Source organism: Amphiprion ocellaris, chromosome 5, assembly GCF_022539595.1.
Source record: "Amphiprion ocellaris isolate individual 3 ecotype Okinawa chromosome 5, ASM2253959v1, whole genome shotgun sequence".
NCBI classification, from domain to species: Eukaryota; Metazoa; Chordata; class Actinopteri; family Pomacentridae; genus Amphiprion; species Amphiprion ocellaris.
The window spans coordinates 28,783,115-28,806,936 of NC_072770.1; the positions used below are offsets into that span (position 1 = coordinate 28,783,115).

General features: G+C 38.0%; 2 protein-coding genes across 2 annotated transcripts; one reads left to right on the forward strand and one right to left on the reverse strand.

The window, feature by feature from the left end:
- Positions 1-798: 798 nt before the first annotated feature.
- On the reverse strand, positions 799-9,297 carry eno1b (enolase 1b, (alpha)). The gene is made up of 12 exons (XM_023262171.3): positions 9,167-9,297; positions 6,354-6,448; positions 6,092-6,187; positions 5,392-5,450; positions 5,183-5,252; positions 4,742-4,875; positions 4,406-4,628; positions 3,641-3,838; positions 2,308-2,509; positions 1,980-2,088; positions 1,820-1,878; positions 799-1,173 (listed from the first exon to the last, which is right to left on the reverse strand). The coding sequence occupies exons 2-12, from the start codon at positions 6,436-6,438 to the stop codon at positions 1,107-1,109; spliced, it is 1,302 nt and encodes a 433-aa protein (XP_023117939.2). The 5' UTR covers positions 6,439-6,448; positions 9,167-9,297; the 3' UTR covers positions 799-1,106.
- A 5,457-nt stretch (positions 9,298-14,754) lies between these two features.
- On the forward strand, positions 14,755-20,608 carry ppil1 (peptidylprolyl isomerase (cyclophilin)-like 1). Its single transcript, XM_023262195.3, has 4 exons — positions 14,755-14,942; positions 15,147-15,301; positions 19,237-19,305; positions 20,123-20,608. Exons 1-4 carry the CDS (start codon positions 14,887-14,889, stop codon positions 20,341-20,343), a joined length of 501 nt encoding a protein of 166 aa, XP_023117963.1. The 5' UTR covers positions 14,755-14,886; the 3' UTR covers positions 20,344-20,608.
- The last annotated feature ends 3,214 nt before the right edge of the window (positions 20,609-23,822 follow it).

Below are 23,822 nucleotides of genomic sequence, written 5' to 3' on the forward strand. Positions count from 1 at the left end.
TGTTAAAGGTGTTTAATAATGTACATTCCTGAACTAACAATCAAGTATGATTACTTAGGACAACCGATAGCTCACAATGATTAAAGTAAGGCTCTTTTTGAAGGTGCCCTAACATTTTCCAACCAGTCTAAATCTTCTGAATGTCCATGTAAAGATTCAGAGAACTGTTAAATTATGCATAAAGTGTCTCTGTAGTTGCATATAAACTTATGTGGCTATTTTTTGTCAAAACTAGTTTGAGTTTTAGACCTCAGCATGTGGACATTTTTGCAGAAAGGACGCTGAGGCCACGTCACACTCTGGGCTGAACATGCAAAGGGCAATGTAAGGGTTCAAGCTTAATTTCTAGTTTCAGTGAAGCATTTTATTTAGATAGAGTTTGGCATTTAGGTTTTGTCAAAGAAGGTGCATGAGGCTGTGGATGACACACAGGAATAAGTTTTAAGAAAAATGTAAATCTCAAACATTTACCAAGATGAAACGAGCAAATGTCTGAAATAATGTAAGATACAATGAATAATAGAGTAAATATCTTTGCGATTTTGCGATTGCACAACTGCAGACTGGGACAGCTTATATCTTATATTTTTCAGTTGTTTGGGTGGATTTATGCAGATCACTGTAGTCTGATAATCAGACTGAATTGTCATTTTGTTTCACTCCATTATATCAATTAGAATTGCTTAAAAAAAAAAAAAAAAAACTGTATGGAGCAGCGTGTCCTATTCAACATCGCATCACTTAAACATCTTCAACCACAGTGAAATAACAAACGGGTACAATAATAACCACAATACATTTGGTCACAAACAAAATTAGTTTATTAACTGTGTCTCCAAGTGCAGCTGTTGTGAATACAGTTTTAGGTGCTGTTAATAAATATTACTCTTTATATTCAGGTCTAATATTTAATTCCACATTAAATCAGAGTAGAGGACTTGATTGCCACAGTTCCAGTTATTACAGTATGTTCTCTATAAATTCATTACAGGAAGTAACGTGAGTTCTACATTCATTTTTACTGCTCAGATGCTTTATTTCCCAGTGTGTTGCTGTGCATTTGTGTAAATTAATCCACTTGTATGTGAAATAAATCATGCACCTATTTACTCCAGTGGCTTCCTGAAGTTTTTCCCAGCGAATCGAGCCTTGTCTCCCAACTCCTCTTCAATTCTGCAATAAAAGATTGACATTGATATTGAAATATTCAGATTATTGTGCCGACCAAAACAAAGGAAATAAGACACTTTAAGATAATTTATGTTACACTGTCGACATACACCGTACAAGTAGAACAAGTTAGTTGTTTCTTTGGCAAGAAAGGTATTGAGATATTACACAAAATTATTTCACAAACAAAAAAAACACTTGCAAAGTTAAATATAATTTTTTCAAAATAAAAACTCATCCACCAGCCTCCAGTGTTGGCCAGGTTCACAGCTGGTATAAACAAATAAAAGGTGGGGCCCTAATATATGGGGGGAAAAAAAACAAAACAAGATTTGATAGTCTCCTGGTACCTGTCATATATTGTGCATGCCAGCATCATATAAATTTAGACCACTTTAATTTAACAAATCCATTAGTTCTGTTCCACTTTGCTTTGTTGTCTTTTAATCTCAACCGGCTGACGTTACATATAGTTTCAGCAAACTGAAGTTTACAGGGTCATGAATGAAATGAGGTTTCAGATCAAAAGAAGACCTGCTACCTTCTGCAGTTCAGGTAAATAAAGACCCCGGTCACTGTTTGAGCAAATATTTGATTACTTTAAAATAAAACACAAACAATTCCTTAGTTTATACAGAAGGGAATTTACCTGAGAATCTGGTTGTATTTGGCCAAACGCTCAGAGCGGCAGGGAGCCCCGGTCTTGATCTGAGAATGTGTGAAAAATGTTGGGTTTTATTCACAGTTCCAGGCAGGCATATGTCTTTTATTACATTCTCAAAAGTCACACTCAAAGAACAGACATGTACCTGTCCAGTGCACAACCCGACCACCAAATCCGCTATGAAGGTGTCTTCAGTTTCACCAGAGCGATGGCTAACCATCACACCCCAGCCGTTCTCCTGGGCCATCTTACACCTGCAGGGGGCAATTAGACTTTCATAGAAACTCACCCACTTCTATGTGATATTGTTGATAATTCAGGATTATCCATTTAATGTGATTTCATTATATTTATTCTGTACAACACTGTATCAGTGTGGGAAGCTTTATTTTAGTTGGTCATACTGGAGACTACACTCCAATACTAAACTGACATAAATACAGAATTATTTCAAGTTCAAAATGTTTTCTTACGCTCTCATTGACTCTGTAACTGTGCCAATCTGATTGACTTTAAGCAGCAGACAGTTGCAGGCCTTCTCCTCCACAGCCTTGCTGATGCGATTAGGGTTGGTCACTGTCAGATCGTCTCCAACCACCTGGATGTCTGTGCTGCCAGTGAAGTTGGTCCAGGCCGCCCAGTCGTCCTGATCAAATGGATCCTCGATGGACATCACTGTGAACAGACGGTTGAACAGATTAGTATGACTTATACTGTTGTATTTGTGATTGAGCCGAGTTTCCTTCAAAGAACAGGCAGCTCCTGAATAAACTTAATGCAGCTTTTAACTAAAGAATTATTAAAGAATAATTGTGGTGTCCTGGGTCAACATTTTACTCGCATTATTTGCAAAGATATTATTTGTCAAAAAATTTTGTGCATCAGCTGTGATAGACGCTGATAATGAAGTGATTAATTGTAATTTTAGAAATAAATCTGGGCCAACCTCATTGTCTATGTAAACCCTGTCTGATTGTCAGATTGCTTGAGTTTCTTCCAAACTAAACTTGCTTTTGATGATAATGCAGATCCACATCTCACCAGGTTAACTGCTGCTAATAATGATCACACATGCTCCTACAATAACACCACTATACAACAATAATAAACAGGAATTATCCTTTCATTTATTCATATATTTGAACATTACAGTTTCTGTACTTTTGTTTGTTTGAAAAGGCTCCAAAGCAAAGTGCATCCATGATATTAGAAGTCAAATTTTGCAATTAACATTTGCACTTATTTTATAATCCACAGATGTAAAAGATACCACTCTAATTATGCAACAGTCTTTTTTTAATAATAATCCTTTTTTTTTTATTACAAAGATTGTTGTGATACAAAGGAATTCAAATTTAGGCTCCTGTTGGAATTTGTAATTGTTTTTGATAGTGTTGTCTTTGTAAATCAAAGGATAAATATGTGTGATCTACCTCTGGGCAAGTGCTTTGATAAATTAGACTGAAATGAGATGACTTTCAACTGTTTTCCTTCATGTTTCACTATTTCACATCCATTTAAATCTCACACAAGTCAAGACGCCACATGCTTTGTTTCTACTATTGATACTGGAAAAAACCCCAGAAAAATCAAAGATGAACTGTGAATATTGCCAGTTTTAAAAGTTTTCTCACAATAAAACAGGCGTTTGATGCTGTAAATCTGTGTCTGGTATTTATAGACGATGAACAGATTGAAGCTGTGAAAGGTCTCCATTGATGAGACTATGTTGGTGCTACTTACGATGTTGTGTGTGCTGCTCTATTCGTGCTAAATAATGTGTGAAACACAGTGTCAGGCCGTTACCTGGATAATCCTTCACAAAGCTCTTGTAGAGATCAGCCAGCTCATCAGGAGTGATGTAACGGCTCGGGTCGTCCGGCGACTTGAAGTCCAGGTCGTATTTTCCATCTCTGTAGAATTCAGATGCTGCCACATCCATGCCGATCACAATCTCATCTGTGTATCCTGCTTTGGCTATGGCCTCCTTAAGTAACTCCAGAGCTGCAGGATTTAATGTATTTATGAACAAATGATTAAAAAAAGGCAAGACTTCATCAAATGACTTGTGACTGAAACACTATACTTCTAGAATTTGCGTGTCGCGTGTTGCTGACTGCTTTTTAACGTAATATAAAACTACAGGAGCATTAGACACAACAGTCTAGTAGAATGAAGACAATGTTGATAATGATAACCAAAAAAAATGCAATTTCCAGTCCTGTATTTTTAGACAACAGAATTTTAAAGATGTTTCAACATTATCAGAAGAATGAAGGCGGTAATTCAATTATCCTTTTAGCTGCATTATTTTTTAAGGTGTATGTAAATGAGGTGGACAACCAATGAGAAACATCTTGCAACATAATACAGTTAAAAACTCAACTAAAACAGCATTTTTTAAATAATTTTGAGTTGAATGCTGGGCTGCTGTACTCAATTCCATTAACCTATACAGATGTTCACAAGAATCTGAGGTTAAAACATGCATTTTGGAATAAACATCAAGACTGTACAAATCTTGCTCATGCTTCCACAACAACGGAGAAGGTAATAAATCAGGATGTTCACCTTCCTGATTTTCCAGGATGTTCGGCGCAAAGCCACCTTCATCACCCACATTAGTGGCATCCTGTCCATATTTCTTCTTGATGACATTTTTGAGATTGTGATAGACCTCGGCTCCAATGCGCATGGCTTCTTTGAAGGTGCTAGCACCGATGGGCAGGATCATGAATTCCTGCATGGCAAGCTTGTTGCCTGCGTGGGAACCACCGTTGATCACATTAAAGGCCTGATGGAGGTATGACGAGGAAAAATAAGACCTGTGGTTGGACATCAAACTGGCAGAAGAGCTGAATGAGGAAAATAAACTGTGTGCATGTAATCTGACACACAAAGCCTCACCGGTACAGGCAGGATGACCTCTGGGTTGCCTGCAAGGTCAGCGATATGACGATACAAGGGGACTCCTTTCTCTGCTGCACCAGCTTTGCAAACAGCCAGAGACACACCCAGGATGGCATTGGCTCCAAATTTGGCTGTTTGTAAGAGAGAACAATTACCATAAATCCAAGTACAGGCATTAGATCCCATTGGAGATGCTTCATAATACAATGAACTACAACATAAAGCCAAAGTAGTTTTCCACAGCCAAACAATACAACTGTTTAACTGGTTTGTTTGGTCATGTGACCTCAGCTCCACTGAGCAGGTCATTCACTTATTAAAGACTGAACCACTGGCACCAGAAATCTGTCGTGGTTCAGATAATTACAAAGACTATGCTGTAGTGTGTATGACTGTTATTGATAATTAAGTTACACCAATACGAGTCTGGTCACTCACATTTGTTGTCTGTGCCATCCATGTCAATCATCATCTGGTCAATTCTCTCTTGCTCAACCACAGATACATCCTGAGGAGACATGAATATTTATATCAGCATGTCATCAATGAAGAGAATCCTTCTAAAATTGAATTAGCATAAAAAAAATGAATAAAAAAAACAGAACACAAGGAGAGAAAGTGAGAGAATAACAGAAATACTGACTCACCTCACCAACAAGTGCAGGTGCAATTGCTGAATTGATGTGGTCGACAGCCTGTGAGACTCCTGTGATGGACAGATTAGCGATTATTCATTTACAACATCATGGGAAAATCTTGCAACGTCCACATTAAAGTCACAGATTTAGAGACACATGCACCTCTTCATTTGTAAAATCATATGATGGCAGAGAAGCATTCAATCATACAAGATTATTGTTTATTATTGGTATTATTTATTTTTTATTACTCTTATTCAACATGTCAACGCAGCTTTATTTTACAGAAATGTGAGTCCACATGCTAAACTTCAACACTGGAGTGGCAGCATGCTTTGTAATCAATTCACCATGCATTTCATGTGAGATGACTGTCAAAAGCATTCAATAATCACTTCTCATGATTGTTTAATTTACTGATCTATTGTGAAATCAATTTTTTTATCAAGAAGGACAAGCAGTGGGAACTCACTAACCCTTTCACATCTGGCAAAGAGAAAGAGATAGAATGAAGAACATCAATGAGAAAGAAAGACAGAAAATACAAAAAAAAGCAGATAAAGTATTTTCTTTGCATATTCTGCTGCATACTGTAGGGTCAATAAAGCTTATTTCTACTTGCTGATGAATATGAAAAATATGAAAACTATAAAACACATTCAACTAAGTCTTTCCAGTCAGTATGGAAACACAAAAATAATGTACAAACCTTTCCCAAGGTAGCGAGACTTGTCATTGTCTCTGAGCTCCAAGGCTTCATAGATTCCAGTAGACGCACCGCTTGGTACGGCGGCTCTAAACAAGCCTGAGGAATATGTATGAGAGCAGAAGAATCACTAATCACTACATTAAAATGACTGTCAGCACATTACATGAATCAACTAAAATACAAATATTTAATCTACTTTTACTGTTGAATCTAATCTACCCAAAAACTGTATGGGATTTGAAAGTCACACATTGAAGCTTACCTTTGTCAGTGTAAAGGTCAACCTCCACTGTGGGGTTTCCACGGGAGTCGAAGATCTCTCTGGCGTGGATCTTGACGATGGACATGGTGCAGGACCTTGAGATGAAATGCAATTGAACTTTTTACTGTGCAATGATCCTCTGGATAAATATGCACTGTAGTCTACAGCCCTGGTTTCAGACAGAATAATAACAATAAACGTACAAACTAAAGCTATCTCAATGTAGATTTTCCTATTGCTGAAATATATCCAGCGTACGTCTTTCACTCTCTTTTCTCTTTGGAGCTTACTCACAAAAATATCCTGACCTAGCTGCAAGCTTAGGAGTGCTAATAGGCATACTACTATCCTAATTGGATTAGGGCTCCTCATCTGATTAATCACATGACAGTCGGGATGCTGAAATTGCTGCATTTGTCAAAGCAAGGTTAAGTTTGCAGTTACACCTAGCCGTGTTGCTGCAGAAAAAAGCTTAGGAATCCAAATGTTCATTAAAGCAGAACTTTTTTGGCAACTGAAAAGTCACTGTAGAATTAGCCACATGATACGAAATTCACAATAATCTGTTCCCTGTGCCTATAAGATAAATGAGGACGCAAGATGACATGCAGACTCAGCTGCACGCCAGGAAGGAGAACATTAAGATGGTCTCGGACTTAAGCAGGGTTTCTGCAGAAATCAGCCAGTCAAATTTAATGCTTTTTAATGGCATTTTAATACTATGCCATAAAGATTTTAATGTTGTGACCGGGAACTCAACAAATTACACGGGTTTGTTTTATTGTAAAAGATGATTTTTATATGAAAACTGTCCCCTCATTTCACCATTTCTGAATCCGGAAACCACCCCCGACCACCCACGGGCTGCAGTCATTCTCTGAATTCCACGTTTTCTTGCCATTTTTGCTGGAATTTGCATTTCCCCATTTCCCAGTTCTCCTCCACTTTCCAAACATGCAATATTTTGGCAATTGTACCCGACCAGCCGGAGCAATTATCGCAATGCTTCGGCATGTTTATGCAGATGCATATATCTGACAAATCGCAGTCTAGAATTATATATTATTATCATCAAATATTTGTCTTGGAAATGGCAGAAAGAATTTTTAATGCCACTAAGAATCAAATTAAATGATTTTTAATGCCATTTAAGGCCTTAATTTTCACAAAATCAATTTAATGACTATTAATGCTTTTGAATGCCCTGCAGAAACCCTGTTTAGGAGTTAATGGTGAACAGAGCACTCTGCCCTCTACATCGATGGAGAGGAGGTAGAGAGGGTGGAGAGCTTCAGGTTCCTCGGGGTCCAAATCTCTCTGCGGACTTCACATGGTCCACCCACATCTCCCACCAGGTGTGGAGGGCCCAACAGAGACTGTATTTTCTCAGGAAGCTGTGTCAGGCTGTTCTCCCCCAAAAGTTAATCACAAACTTCTATGGCTCCACCACTGAGAGCCTACTCAAATACAGCTTTTATCCCCAAGCTGTCAAATGTCTGCTCCCTCCCCTCTGAATGATAGTGTCACATGACCACAAGTGCAATATTCATGTTTAAGTGCAATTGATACCATGTGCAATAATTAGGCGTAGAGCAGGTCTCTAACCACAAACCGTCTCCCCACTGTATATTTTGCTCTTTTATTTCAGTTGTATATATTTTTAGGGTGTGTTAATATTGCCTTATTTTTAATGTTGCTACATGGAGAGTGCTGATTTTCATTGTTTTTTGTGACAGTGACAGTAAAGATTATGCTTCTATGCTAAGAAAACAGGCATCCCTGTTCCAGCTCCCATCATGAATAAACACCTGATTAAATGCTTGCAAACTGTGGCAGACAATACAAGTTTAGTTAGCTAAAATTTCATGTAAAAAAAAATTATCAAACTGTGACATGTACAGTATTTTGCATGTGGGTGTTATGTGTCTTTATCTTTGGTGATGGACTGTACAGGAGACAATTAGATTTATTTATTCACTCCTGAAAACTTGCTAAACTCTCACTGCTTGATGTTCACAATAAGAGAGAGACTCCCATAATGAATATTTGGTTCATTTATTCACCCATACAGACAGAGAAGTTAAATCTACTGACTGAGAATTTCCACTGCAGGAATTACTGTGGTGAAGACATTTTAAGACACATATCATGACTTCTTGGGCCTAACAAACTAAGGCAACCCTAGTCCTGAGGTTACACTAACCTGCTGTCATAATGTGCAATTAAGAACCAAAAAACACTACAAGCATACGCTCAAGCAACACCGTGATATAGGCTGAAAACAGCATACATTAGTAGAAGTAGTGGATATCAGTGTACACAAACATGGATTAGTTTAGTATGTATTTGGTAGACGAGAGTAAAATTAAAGTAAAACACCTATATCAATGTTTCGGGTTTCAATGCCACCTCTGTAATTCACAGTTACACCTCCATACATTAACTTATTAACATTATTTATTGACCCGGTAAATAGATAAAGTGAGTTAAGCTGAAGATTTGTCAAGTTTTGGCAGTGTGAATAATTATAACATACATTGAACGCGTGGTACAGCTGTCTCAAAGTAATGTCATAAATTTTCCATCCTTTTCTGGAGAAGATGAGACATAGAGCTTAAACATAATTTAACTAAACCACAAAAATAACGTTGCTGACAGTGGGAGGTTGATGCTTTAGCCCTAGCTGGTTCGGTTGGGTGACCAACACAGACTAGCGAATTAACATTAAACTACGCCCACAAGAAAGAAACAAACAAATTACAAGCAGTATCTCTCGCTACAATGGATAAGGAAGGATAAATAAATGACTTTACCTCGATGTCAACGGCAGAAAAGTGGATCCGAATACCTCGGTGGAGGACCGAAGACGAGCAGCAGGAAGTGAGGAGTCGCAGAAAAAGGAAGACACTCTTCTTCTGCAAGTTCCAAAAACAGCGCGCTGTTGGCGGTGTATCCGTGTTGCTGCCCCCACACTCTAAAATGTGAACTACAACAGAAACGCGTCAAGCCGTGAAGGATGTTTAAAGTGAGCTGTGACCAGGTCAGTGGTGGAAAATAAGGATATTTACTAAAGCAAGCAAGAAGGAGCGCCATCGTATGTCCTTCATCCCATCTGCTGTAAGACTTTATGACATCAGGATCACTGGCGGATGGTAGCATAAATTGGACTCATATCATAGCATCCCAAACCATAAAATTTGCACAGCAGTTCTTGCACTGCTGCATCTTTGCACTTTTTTAAACTTATTTTTTACAAGCCACTTTATATTATATTGTTTACAGTGTGCCAATACTGTACTTATTCACCTTTCATTTCTCATCCCTGTACATATTGTTAATATTATTAATATTTTATTATTATTTAATTACTATTACTATGTTTATTGCTAAATAAGCTTACTGTAACGATGTGAATTTCCCCTGGGGCGGGGATGAAGGATTATATTTTTATACCTTATCTTAAGTTAATCCATGTAACACCATATCACACAGACAGGAAAATATATTTTTTTTAAAAAACATATGAAAGATAAAAAGAAAAATATATCATAATAAAATTAAATACATTTAATGAATTAAATTACTTAAATTACTAAAAATGACTTAAATAAAATATCATAAAAACAAAAACAATATCAGATAGAACTGAATAATTAAAATCGGCGGAGAAAGAACTGCATTTAGCTTACTTGGGGCAAATCTAATTTTGGGCCCAGACCATTCAGAGATGTATAGGTAATAAACAATAAACAGTCAACTATATCTTTAATTGGAATCCAGCACAGAGAACAAAGAATTGAATTAATATGTTCTCCGCTCTTGGTGTTAGACCTCTTGGTGTTAAAATCACCAATATCTCAAAACATCAAAGACATGACTTTTTAATTTCTCTCTCTTCAATCACATGATGAACCCTGAGATTTATCTGCATATTAATCTGCATATTATCTGTCAAAGTAGCTGCAGCAGCTACAGTAGTAACATATATACAGGTATATATAGTGATATATCAGTTAGAGGAGCAAAACAAGTACTGTTACTTTAAAACTTTGACTGCATTTGCAGCTAATATGTATGTGTTTTGGTTGAAGTATTGATTTTGAAGCAGGACTTTTACCTGTAATGAAGTATTTTTACATTCATGTATTGGTAATTTTACTTGAGGAAAGGATCTGAATACTCCTTCCACCTCTAGATCAGATGGTCTTGATTTGACTCCAGAGTTTAACTAGTGTTCTTTCCAGTCGGCTGACAAGCAGACAAACAATTTAACCCTCGTGTTGTCTTGTGGGTCAAACTGACCCGTTATAAAATTTGAAAATGTGAAAATATATTTTCACAGTTCAACTTTTGATGTCCACATTTTCAACATTTTTGGGAAATTTTTGAACATTTTTTGGTGGAAAAAAATAAATGTTAAAAAAATGTTTCTTAAGAACATTCCCCCCCCAAAAAAATCAGCCAAATTCACTGTATTTTGGTTGATTTTGGGGGGAAATGTTCTTAAAGAAAATATTAGAAGTTTTAATGATATATATGTAATCACTTTATATATTATTAGAATTTTTTTGAAGATTTTTATTATTATTATTATTTTTTTTTTTTTTTTTTTTTTTTAAATAAAAGTTTTAAGTGAAATTTTTAAGGAATTATTGGAATTTTCTTCCTGAAGGTTTTACACATTTTCTGAGATTTGGGGAATTTTTTTCCTGAATTTTGGGATTTTTTTTCAGACAATGAAACTATTTTTTGTTGCCTGTAAATGAAGACAACAGGAGGGTTAATACTTTCAACTTGTAATAAAATGAAATGAAATTTCCTTTTTTAAAAAAATTGATACCAATAAATGAAAGTCTCTGGCATATGAAGATGTAAATTAATGCTCTGATCTACCCATAATCAACAAATTACTCAGTATTGAAATTATTTGTATGGTCAGCCAGGCAAGTTTCACATTAAGTCAAGATAACATCTGCCTGAAGAGCAGCAGCAGTGAGCAGAGAAGGAACACAGTCGGAGTTTTGCAAGTCACAAGTATTTCTACAATTTAGTTCCAAGTCAACATTGGTAAATCCCAAATTCAGTCCAGTAAAAAAACTGTCATGAAAATTCAAAGATCCCAGAGTCCGCTACAAATCTGACCTGTGTTTTTTGTTGTCTCCCACATCAAGAAGTCTACTGATAAAGCAAACACTAATTTGTACTCCTTATCATTCGTCAGATCTTAAATTATTCCTTCTTTTGGTTGTTGACACTGTTACACATCACAACCTTGATGTGTTTACCTCAGTCTTTTTCCATCAATCTTACTAATCCTGAGTCTGGCTGTAAAATATCACCACTCCCTTCGCTGGGCAGCTGCTACTTGATACCCAATATGGAGTGATTAGAGCCAAATATCAAATTCCCGAACTCACATATGTTGACGACACAGCCAAGTGCGGTTATTATCATCTTAATTCTTGCCCTAACATGAGCAAATTAGGGCATTCGCTCGTGTTAGGGCAAGAATAGTGGCCAGGGAACATGACAGAGCTAAACTGTTCACCCAGGTTTAACAATCCCCAGATCCAAATCTTATTGAGCATCTGTGCCAGGATAAACCTGATCTAGGTAGGTCCCACCCTGCAACCCACAGGACCCACAGAATTCACTGCCCCTATCCTGGTGCCACAGGACATGCCCCACTGGGTCAGAGGAATTTTAGCAGCATAAAGGGGCAAATTAGGGCATCAACACATTCATAATGTTATGCTTGATTGGTGTATGTCCTTAACCTGCAGCACTATACAGCTTCACTATCAGCTAATTCAATATTTGCTTTAGGTCTTTAGAGCATCATGAACAAAATGCTGCTCACTGACACACAGAACTCACCCCCAGACTGCACATTTGACCAGTCGGTCTCAGCCGACGTCAAAAGGCCACATCACAGGACACCTTAGAACTTGGTTTATAGTATTACAAATACTGTGGTCAGCTGGACATGCTCAGGCCGGTGCTGTATTTCAGCCTGTAGGAGCCTAGTTCCACCTTAAAACTGCAGCACCATCAGTGGATCCTGGCCTGTACACAAAGAAGTACAGAGGAGCGTGATGGCGGAGAGCTGGTTGCATTTGGCGGGAGGTACATTTGAATCTCAGCCATGTGCTTCCAACAAACATTAATTCTCCACCGGCCTGTTGGCAGCTTTACTATGAGGCGGCTCTCTCTCTCTGAATATGGACAGCTCACACCTGCCCTCAGTCAGCAGCACCTGCAGCTGCTGACACAGTCAGAACCACACCCAGTCCATGGCAGGTCCACCCTGTTACACATCAGTCCTCTGTTAAGACAAGTTGCTGCGGTGCGCTGACACTTTAATCCAAGGCAAAAACACACACTGTCAAGATGATTTGATCATGAAGAATGACATGATTTGACTGACTTAAAAACACTTACTCAGTGGTTTACGTAAGTGGCTCTGAAGCAAAGCCAGCAGTCCTAATAACATTGTGGGAACTTGCTTTGACAGATCATGTCAAATCAGAAAGCAAAACGAGCATGAACGAGACAAATTTATGACAAAAGGACACTGAGACATATTGTCAGTAATCCGTGTATGGTTCGCTCGTTCGTTTTTCCGTTTCAAAATAAAATGAGAAAAAAACGAATAATCGCTTTGTTTTTTTTGTTTTTTCTTTTAAAAATTAAATTTGAAAAGCAAAAAGTAGAGAAAGAAAAAAACGCTACGTTTTTACAAATTTTAAGTTTCAAACAAAAGAAAAAGCCTTTTCCCATGTGGAAGCTGCCGGCAGAACCGGAAATCAAAGTCATAACTCTGACTTCACTTCTCTGTCCCAAACTCCGCACCACGTACTGTGAAAACAGCAAAGAAATGATTGTCTTATTGTCTTATCATAAAAATACGTTTTTTTTTATTTCGCCAGCACATTTCTTTTTACTGTCTGTAGATGATATTTACATGTTCACGGTCCAGACCAGCTCTAAACTGTTCTTCCTCGGTGACTTCCGGTGTTGCTACAAAATAAAACAACAGCCGTATTTTGTATTTCGGGTTTAAAAAGCTAGAGCAAAAAAACAACACTGTGGTTTTCTCATTAGTTAAATAATACATTTCTACATTTAGGTTTTAAAAACGGAAAATCAAAGAAAACATCGTGGTTAATTGTTTTTTAGATTTTATTTTGAAACAGCAAAACGAATGAGCGAACCATACATGAATCAGTGTATGGTTCGCTCATCGTTTTTCTGAGGAAGCACAGTTTAGAGCTGGTCTGGACCGTGAACACATCTAGAATGGCTGTCCTCGAGCCCTTTTCCTATTTCATTCTCTTTAAGAGTGGCAAAAACCCACGCAGAAATCATGGAGCTCCACATTGTTCTATAATGAGAGTCAGGAGGTTCTGCGTGGAGAACAGTTTAAGAAGATCAATCATGTGTCTGATGCTGATTTGGAGAGAGGTGTTATTTTCAGTGTCATAGTTTATTAACTGTAGAATGTTACGTTTCACTTCTGTGTGTTTTACAATCAGGTCCGACATGTGGACGAAAGTTTATGACGGGATACTGGTCATCTATTGGTGCCGCTGTTCCAGTTTAACTGACGATCAGGTTAACTGGTGATAGTTTCCGTCTCCAGATGTTTCGTCCTCAGATTCGTCCCGACCAGACCTGGCTGTGTGAAATAAACACACTAGATAAAGAAAACCTCGGCATCACTGCTTAATAAAGTTTGTATCCATGTAAATATCATCTACAGACAGTAAAAAGAAATGTGCTGGCGAAATAAAAAGCGTATTTTTATGATAAGACAATAAGACAAACATTTCTTCGCTGTTTTCACAGTATGTGGTGCGGAGTTTGGGACAGAGAAGTTAAGTCAATCGCCACGAGTTATGACTTTGATTTCCGGTTCTGCCGGCAGCTTCCAAATGGGAAAAGGCTTTTTCTTTTGTTTGAACCTTAAAATTTGTAAAAAACGCAGCGTTTTTTTTCTTTCTCTACTTTTTGTTTTTCAAATTTAAATTTTAAAAGAAAAAACAAACAAACAAACAAACAAACAAAAAAAAGTGATTATTCGTTTTTTCTCATTTTATTTTGAAACGGAAAAACGAATGAGCGAACGATACACGGATTACGGACCCATAGTCTAGATTTCCGCATTTTAAAAAATGAATTTATGTTATGTATGTCAAAAAAATATGAAAAGAAAAGAAAAGGGGCATCTTAAAAACAGATTATGAATAGGCCGTCGAAATAAATCATCATCATTCACTGTCACGGCTCATTGCACTTACAGTTTCACAACATCCTTAAATAACACTTTACACAATCCCTGCCACGCCTCGGTTGTCCAGCAGGAGTCGTTCGGTGGGTGCCGACGCTCTGCTGAACGAAACGGAAACCATAGAAGAAGAAACACTTCCTGAAGTGATTTGAAAGAAAACGGTAGACTGATGAATTAACTATTTAAAAAGATAAAAATAAAGGGTTGTCTAACGAGCGTGGGCTTACACAGTGTGTGGAGATAATGTCAGGGATTCCTCCAGACACTTGGCAGCCGCCCACTGTGGGTTTAGAGACGACGTAAGTTCGTTTGAAAACACTGGATGCTAACTCGGCTAGCTCCCAGTAACGTGTTGTCAGTTGACTGCTACTCCCAGCTTTTCTTTTTAACGAACCACATGAAGTCAAAAATCCATTTTCATTTAATGCTTTCACTGTAAACTGGCATAGCGGAGCCTGTGCTGCTCGGAAGGGATACTAATGATACTTTATTGTACACTGCAGGATGGGGACAGTTGTGGTGGAACTGTACTGGAAACATGCACCAAAAACGTGCAAGAACTTTGCTGAGCTTTCCAGAAGGGGCTACTACAACAACACAAAGTTTCACAGAGTAATCAAGGACTTCATGGTGCAAGGTGGAGATCCGACTGGGACAGGTGAGCTCATCACAGTGCACGATATAACCAGACAGTAAGAATCCAGATCACTTTAGTGAAAAGAAGTTTTTTCATGGTTTGAGAAGTTACTTTCCTTGCATATAAAGAAAACTAGCAACACTTTTTTTTGTAGTTTTTGATTATTAATTGTTGATTAAACGGGCTTATACTAACAATAATTTGCCTTTTAACTGCTCCTTTTTAGTAATATCTGTAAAGAATCTCCATCACCCAGGCCACTGTATATCTAAGTCAATCAATCAGTCAATCAAAAATTATTTGTATAGCCCTTTACAACAGCCCAAAGGGTGACCAAAGTGCTTCACAGTAAAAAAAAAAAAAAAACAAGAAAATAACTTTAAAGCAATACAGTAACTTAAAACAGGACAATCAATCACACTCGGACTCACACCTATGGGCAAATTTAGAATAATTAGTTAACCTCCGCGTAATTTTGGACTGTGGGAGGAAACCCATGCATTCACAGGGAGAACATGCAAACTCCATGCAGAAAGATCCCAGGAAGGCCGGGATGTGAACCCGGGATCTTCTAGCTGCAAGGCGAGAAGTGCTAACCACCACACCACTATGCAGCCTGTAAAATATACAATAAAACAATAAAATAAACAGCAATAAAACAGCACTAAAATATAACAGCTAAAATAAATAAAATGTCACCATGCCGCTAGGTATGGAAAGCCATTTCAAACAGGAAGGTTTTGAGTTGTAATTTAAAAAGACCCAGGTCAGTGATGGTGTGCATGTCTGGGGGGGAACTTGTTCCAGAGCCTAGGTGCAGCTACAGAGAACGCCCAGTCACCCCAGCGTTTGTATTTAGACCTGGGTACTTCAAGCAGGTCAGTGTTAAAATGACGGCAGTGTTAGGTTCTTGAGAGCAGGTCTTTTAGTTAATTCACGGGAGATCAGCTGAATATGTCAAAATTACAGAATTTACCAAACATGGAGAATACATTTGCATTTACAAGTGAATCATGAACCAGTGCTTGTAAACATAATGCACTTATCATACTACAACTAATCTATGTGTTTGTTTTTTTTACAACTCATATCCAACTTGGAAGGATAAAGATGTGCTAAGCTCAAAATTGTTCATACCATGACTAATTTTGATTTAAAGTCAAGTCAAAGTCAACTTTATTGTCAATTCTGTCATATGTACAGGACATATACAGTGCTGAAATGCTGTTTCTCATAGATCCTGGTGCAAACATGCAAGGCACAGTAGAAAAAACAAAAAAGACAAAGACACTAAGAAACAAGCAATGCAGTGCAATGGTAACTTATCACTGAACCATAGCTTTGTCATGGCTTGAAAAGACACAAACAAGTGACGGAAGACAGACATTATGTTGGAGATGTTGGTGAGAAATTTAAACACTTTATTTTATTATTTATATATAAAAAAAAAAATCATGATCAAAATTATTCATGCTCCGTGAAATTGTCTCAAACTTCTAAATAATTCCAAATGGTTCTGATAAGTTTCAGCATGTTCTAGAGTGTTTTAATATACTATTACGACACAAGACAAGAGATTTACTATAAATCAAAATTTGGTATAGGATAAGTGTGAATGATTATGCTCTTAACTGTTAACATGTATGTATGACATATTTGCCCTTTTCATTCTTAGAAGTCTAGGCTGAGACACGCAAAGTGCTGTCAATACACAGGCCTTGTGTGGGAGCAGTCTGTCATGGTGGGCTTCCTTAAATTCTTCCAGATGTGGTTAGATGAATTGGACAACTAATATGTGAACTGTTCATCAGTGAAGAACACTGGGTTCATGGAAAGTACAGGAGGATTTGAAAGAGCTCATTTTGTTGTCTTTGTTTCTCAGACTGCCTTGTTGATGTTTATTATATAGACCTGAGCTCGTATAAATGCCTGAACTGAGCTTCTGAGCACCTAGTAATTAAATATGATCCTTCTATTTTCAGTCATAAATAAACCCAAATAACTGTCTTGGAGGTATGTCTCTGTTTTCTCATGTAGTTGGTACCACATTGCTATGTTCTCTCCAGAAAAGTTGGCCAGACAGTCCAAAACATTTCTGGGAAATATTCCTTGATACAAACTTTGGGGAGCAACAACTCCCGTGTTCATTTTTTGTTTTACTTTTATTCAAATCTGTTTTTCAAGGGAACAGCCAGCATTAGAATAGCAATCACATTGTTCAGCTTTGAAGGAGGCAACAATCACGAAACTGTAGTGTGTTCTAAAGGTTGTTGCACGAGTAGGGCACAAAACAGGAGAAGGCCGTTACACCAAAGTCCAAGCAAATCCTGGACGCCGTACAGAGCAGCCATTAGATGGCATAACAGCTTCTGGTCAAAGTTCACTTCATTTGTCTCCCATGGGAGAAATTTGTCTTAGACAAGGCAAGACATCGAGCTGCACTGCAACACAATAAAACAGAACACGATATTAAAAAATACATCATAAATACTTGACATATAATGAATAAGTTAAGATGAGTTTAAAAAAAAAAAAAAAAATAAAAATAAAATAAATAAGCAGACTAAAATACACACATTTCCCCCATACATACATGTCGCTCCTCCCCAATTACCTCCCTTTGCTACCTGCACGTAGCCGCTCATTAATGAGCCTGACTGAGACGGGGATAAAAGAGTTTTTAAAACGGTTGAGCCTGCACAGCGGGACTCTGTACCTACTGCCTGAATTCAACAACTTGTATTCTGTGAACAGGACATGGGATGGATCAGCGAGAATACTGTTTGCTTGCCTGATGGTGGCCTGTATAAATAAGTTTTGCGGCATTAGTGGAATGGGGGTACCCATGATTTTACTCGCCATCTTCACCACGTTATGAATCTGTGTTTTTGACTTGACTGTGAGAGCCCCAAACCAGCAGTGATCCCGTACCCAAGTATGGATTCAATGGTTGTCCAATAGAAGATCAACATAATTTCCAACCAAAAAGCCTGAGCTGTCTGAGGAAATGCAGACGCTGATGGATTCTGGCACAAACACTTGTCACCTGTGTGTTCCAGCTGAGGTCGCTATCAATGTGTACACCAAGGTACTTAAAAGAGGTGACCTGTTTAATGTTGTTGGCATGTATGGACACCGGACTACGGTCACCTACTGATTTGGGGTCAATCAGCATCTCAACAGTTTTTTCTGTGTTAATCTGCAGTTTGTTGTTGTCACACCAATGAACAAATTTATCCACAGAAGTTTTATGACTGTCTGGATTGTGGGTAAGCAAACTGAGAATAACAGTATTGTCCGAGAACTTGATAATGAATTGATTTGGCTGAGTGCTGACACAGTCGTTGGTGTACAATTGTTGTCGGTGTACAGTCGTTGGTGGTAAAATTTAAGAACAAGAAGACTGTATTTGTCAGTCGGCCATGGTACCACACCCCGGGAGCAGGAAGAGTTAAGGGCCTTGCTCAAGGGCCCAACAATGGCATCGTTGAGGTTTGATCCTCTGACCTTCTGATCAGTAGATCTGAGAATCTGCCGTTGCGCCATCACTTTGCACCTCCAGTCCTTAGTCATTACTCACAAGCACCATACGTATAGAGCTGTTAAATTGGTGTGGAAATTTTAATTGCCTCAGAACCACCCTCTTGAAACTTATTTATATTTTTATTTTGACACCTGTGGTTGAATTACAATTTTTTTTAAAAAATGTCTGCTTTGATTTCAGAAGCATGAAATTATTTATTAACCGCCATTGGGCCTCTTAAATGTTTGAAAAGACAACACAAATTCGATCCAACCCTATGTACTTGTTGCTTCACTTCACTGTATAATTTGTGAGTATCTTTAGACAAAATAAATAATTGTTAGGCATAAATACTAGGTTGAAACATACAACCGTAATTTCTGTTTTGTTTTGTCTTGTTTTGTTATCTCACTTCATGATCTGTGTTTTTCAGGTCGAGGTGGTGCCTCAGTATATGGTAAACAGTTTGAAGATGAACTGAACCCGGAATTGAAATTCACAGGTAATCACAGTGGGAAAAATCTCAGTTGAATAGAATTTGGGAGATGTGGAGGAGAACAATGCAAGTTTGTAGACCTGCTCCATCGCCACACTCCCAGCCTCACGTTCCTTCGATGCAAACCTCCCACCCCCCTTGCACACCACCCCAGAAGCAAGCACCAAACCTGGGGCCACAATGCATCCTCCATATCTGTTCCCCACTCTGGAAGTCCACACCACAACACATACGTGACTGCACCGACGTGACTACTTTTAAATCACTCACCAAGAACAACCTGTTCAGAACTGCTTGTAATTTATGATACTAATGAATTTTTATGATGTGTTACATGACTTGTTCTTGGATGTTCCACTGTTTTATGTTTGCTGATTTTTATAATGTAATTACTGTGACAGTAAAAAGTTTGGACATAACTTTTCATTGTTTTTTTAATTCATTTGTATTATTTTCTACATTGTAGACTGAAGATTAACACTCTTTTCTTGACAGCATAATTCCATTCGTATTTTTTTTCTAGTTTTGATGTCTTCAGTGTTAATCTACAATGTATAAAATAGTTAAATAAAAAACATTGAATGAGAAATTGTGTCCGAACTTTTGACTGGTAGTGTATGTAAAGTGTCTGAGCATTTTGAAAAGTACCATACAAATAAAATATATTATTATTGTAAAAAAGAAAAAGAAACCCTCAAATCTGGTCAAAATAGATGATCGTAGTGTTGTTGATTATTAAGATCAATGTCGTGCTTGATAATGACTGACTTAGTTCAGAAGTCACAAAATTGTAATCTTCTTACTTTATTTGTGTGTCTCTTAGGTGCAGGTATTTTGGCGATGGCCAATGCAGGACCAGACACCAACGGGAGTCAGTTCTTCCTCACTCTTGGACCAACTCAATGGTTAGATGGAAAGCACAGTATTTTTGGAAGAGTATTCCAGGGAATGGGAGTGGTGAACCGGATTGGGATGGTGGAGACAAACGGTCAAGATCGTCCAGTTGATGATATCAAAATTGTCAGAGCTAATGTACCTAATTAAGCAAAATGTTGTTTTTTCTAGTTTTTTTTTTTTTTTAATCCTTGTTTATTGTGTAAAGATCACAAAAGTGTTTTTTTTTCCCCAAGTAGTAAGAGACGGCTAACCCACGGAAAATGGATATTCTAAGTCAGTGGTTGGTACAGGTAATTTGTAAGACATCAGAAACTGTCAAACAACTGTCAAATGTTAAACACTGGGAGGAACAATAACAGTTTGAGCAGGCAATGTAATGTAAGGAACAATAAATAAATGGCAAGAAAATTCAGCCCTGTATCTACTAATGCATGTCTTCATCAGAGAAAAGTCTAAAAAATTTTATTTGTTCTTTGACCAAGAGGCTTGTTCTACTATGTGCTTTCCAGGAAAAACATTGGTGAGATTTTTTTTGTTTGGTTCTATTTTATTCACATGTGAATTGTATGTGTAGAAAGATCTTTGCCAACATTTTAGGCAAGAACAGTACACACAGTACAGCGTGCAGCCCAGATGCAGCACTTTGGATGGCGTTTAGATGCCCCTTTCCGTTGTCGCACACTTTGTGTTGTAAACGCCTCATTCTCTTTATTTTAAAAAATCCTCTTTGCTTGCTCATTAAACCATCGGCCAATCATGTTGGTACGCTGAGGCAGGCTGCAGGTCAAACCAGGCATCGGGGTTGGGGAGGGAAAAGCGATTTAAATGATTCTGAACATGGCATGAGTGTTTGTGACAGATGTTGGTTTTTAGTATTTCAATACCTAGTAATCTACTTGGATGGTCTACTGCAGGGGTCACCAACCTTTTTGAACCTGAGGGCAACTTCAAGGGTACGGAGTCGTACGAAGGGCAACTTGTTTGATACAAACTTCCTCAATAGCAAAAGTGCGCCATCATCTTTAAATAGTAATGAAAATAATATGTAAAAAGACTGCCTGATCACATTTATGTTAATTATTCCTTACAATAATTATTAACAACGATTTCCACAACAATGACGGTAGGAAACACACACACACATATATGGAAATCTGTTCCAATATTTAAAAGTCAGAGGTATCCCATCTCTGAAACTTTTGTAAATATCTTTCTTGGCAGTTTTGTATGAATCAGTATATTTGCAGCATTTTGTCCAAAATCACACCAGTTACATTTCTGTGCAAACTGTCACTTCTAACATTTTTAGGAAATCATTAATTGTCATCAAATCATGCTTCATTTGTGCAAACCTCTACCTTTGTAACATTTTTGAACAATTCATGAACTCTGTCCCATGTTTGTACAAATTATCAGTTATGTAAGAAAAAAAAAATCAACTCTTTCGCACTTTGAAATGAATCCTATCACATTAGTACCAATCACCAGCATTTTTCACCAGCATTGCAACATTTTTAACAGATCATAACAACAAATCATTACATGTTTTCAACAAATTATTTTTCACATTTTTGTGTAATGGCACGGTGTTTTGAATGACAACATGTTACCTCTTTCTCTGTCTGTAAATGTGTGTTAGTGGGAAGCCTGGCATTGCAGAGCTTATCATGTCTTACCTTTACCTTGCAGCTCACAGTTCAGATGGTTCAGTTTCCCAGTGATGTCCGTTAAAATGCAAGGGCAAGAATCCACTCAGTGTCCTCAAGCAGCAAGGTGTCTTCCCCTTTGGACTGCATGAACTCTTTGATTTCGGCCAACAGTGACAAAAAACGCTACAAAACTGGTCCCCTGCTGATCCATGGGGTTTCTGTGTGCAGTAACAGATCATCATGTTCAGCTGACAGCTCCTCCAGCAGCATCTTCAGTGTCCTGGTTGTTTGGCTTTGGAGCCATTTATGATCTTCACGACACGAGTCATCACATGATCAAATCCGGCCACTTTTGTACATACATATGTCCTGCTGGTGAATGATGCAGTGGTAATGTAGGAATGTTGGTAAGTCTGGATCACCTCTGCATCGTACAATGAAGCCTGCATGCCGACACGTCATGGAGGAGCCCCATCCGTCGTCATTAAAACAAGCTTTTCTAATGGTACATTTTTCTCCATGAAGAAACTTTTCACCGCGTAGCAGATGCCAAAGCTGCCTTTAAGTCCCGGGCTTTTCCTGTCCGTAGTGCGCATACAGTCTATGTGCTACCAGGTGGCTAGTTAGCATGGAAGCTTTGTAGCGGCTAAAGTAGCGTCTCTCCACATTGTGCCGCTTTGCCGACGCAATAGTCGCCCCGCAAATAGGACACACACATTTATCTTTCACTGTCCTGAAAAAGAACTCTTCCTCCCAGTCATCTTAAAAATAGTGCTTTTTCTTTCACTTCTCTGTCACGTTTTGGGGGTAAAAACCACATGCAGCTTCCCAAAGTGTCTGCGCCCGAATGCTGCAGCAGAATGACGTGGTGGTTTGACATGCGCAGTGAACTTTGACTCGGACAAGGTCAAAGTTCATTTACACCGAAGACATTTTTTTTTTTTTTTTTAAAAATGTAATAAATATTGTAATTTAAAATCTGCATTAATATAGGTATTTTCAATTTAAAAAGAACAGCAACTATAATTTTTTATAAGGAATTTCATGGTGACTAGTGTAATTTTTAGAACATGTGTTGTGGGCAACTCACACGGTCTCTGCGGGCAACCAGGCGCCCGCGGGCACCGTGTTGGCTACCCCTGGTCTACTGTTTACGGAGAGTGGCTTGGAGTAAAATTTCCAGACTGGTTACAGCTAATAAAAAGGCAGCAATATCTCAAATCGACATGGATCCATCTTGCCTCGAATCAAAAACCCAGGCTGCTACTTGAGATGTAATGACGACGGGATGTTTCCTGGCAGATTTTTGGCACATTAGGTTGTCATTTAATGCTACACCTACCCGAGTATTGTTGTCAGCAGGCTAATGCATCATGTCACAAAGCTTGAAACAACTGGTTTATTCAGCAAACAGCCTCAACAGTCACCAGAGCTCAGTTCACCTTTGGGATGTGGTGGAATCAGGAATTTGCATCACTAATTTGAATCTGCAACAATTACGTGATGCCATCATGTCAATATGGACCAAAATCACTGAAGAAATGTTTCCAGCATCTTGCTCAATTTATGCCAAAGAACTAAAGCAGTTCTGAAGGCGAAATCCAGCCCTGTACTACATAGGTGTGAGTAATGATAGAGGAGTTGTGTGACTAATTCAAGACAAATTAAAAACACTTTTTACTTACTATTAATTCCACATTTTTATCCATAATTACAAAGTAAATACAATTTTTAGATTTTTGGGGTTATTTTTTTCCCTCCCAAACCAAGGGTTTACCTGCTAGTTTATCGAGTTTGGCCAGACATTAAAGTCTATGAAGAGTCCAAGGCCCCCTAAAGTGAAGGAAACATTAAGCACCTCTCCAGTTGTTGACTAAAAACCTAAACACTCACCTCCATTTACTCAGTTATATATTTAGCTGTTTTCTTCCATAAAGTTAACCTCTCCTTGCCCTAAAATGGCTTGCATGTCACTCT

Excerpts from the sequence above, each read along its gene's own strand:
- ppil1 (XM_023262195.3), top strand. The coding sequence starts at position 14,887 with ATGTCAGGGATTCCTCCAGACACTTGGCAGCCGCCCACTGTGGGTTTA. Across the intron at positions 15,302-19,236 it reads TGGAGATCCGACTGGGACAG|GTCGAGGTGGTGCCTCAGTA; the intron begins GTGAGCTCATCA and ends TGTGTTTTTCAG. Across the intron at positions 19,306-20,122 it reads CCCGGAATTGAAATTCACAG|GTGCAGGTATTTTGGCGATG; the intron begins GTAATCACAGTG and ends TGTGTCTCTTAG.
- eno1b (XM_023262171.3), bottom strand. The coding sequence starts at position 6,438 with ATGTCCATCGTCAAGATCCACGCCAGAGAGATCTTCGACTCCCGTGGA. Across the intron at positions 6,188-6,353 it reads TGACCTTTACACTGACAAAG|GCTTGTTTAGAGCCGCCGTA; the intron begins GTAAGCTTCAAT and ends CATATTCCTCAG. Across the intron at positions 3,839-4,405 it reads CATCCTGGAAAATCAGGAAG|CTCTGGAGTTACTTAAGGAG; the intron begins GTGAACATCCTG and ends TAAATCCTGCAG.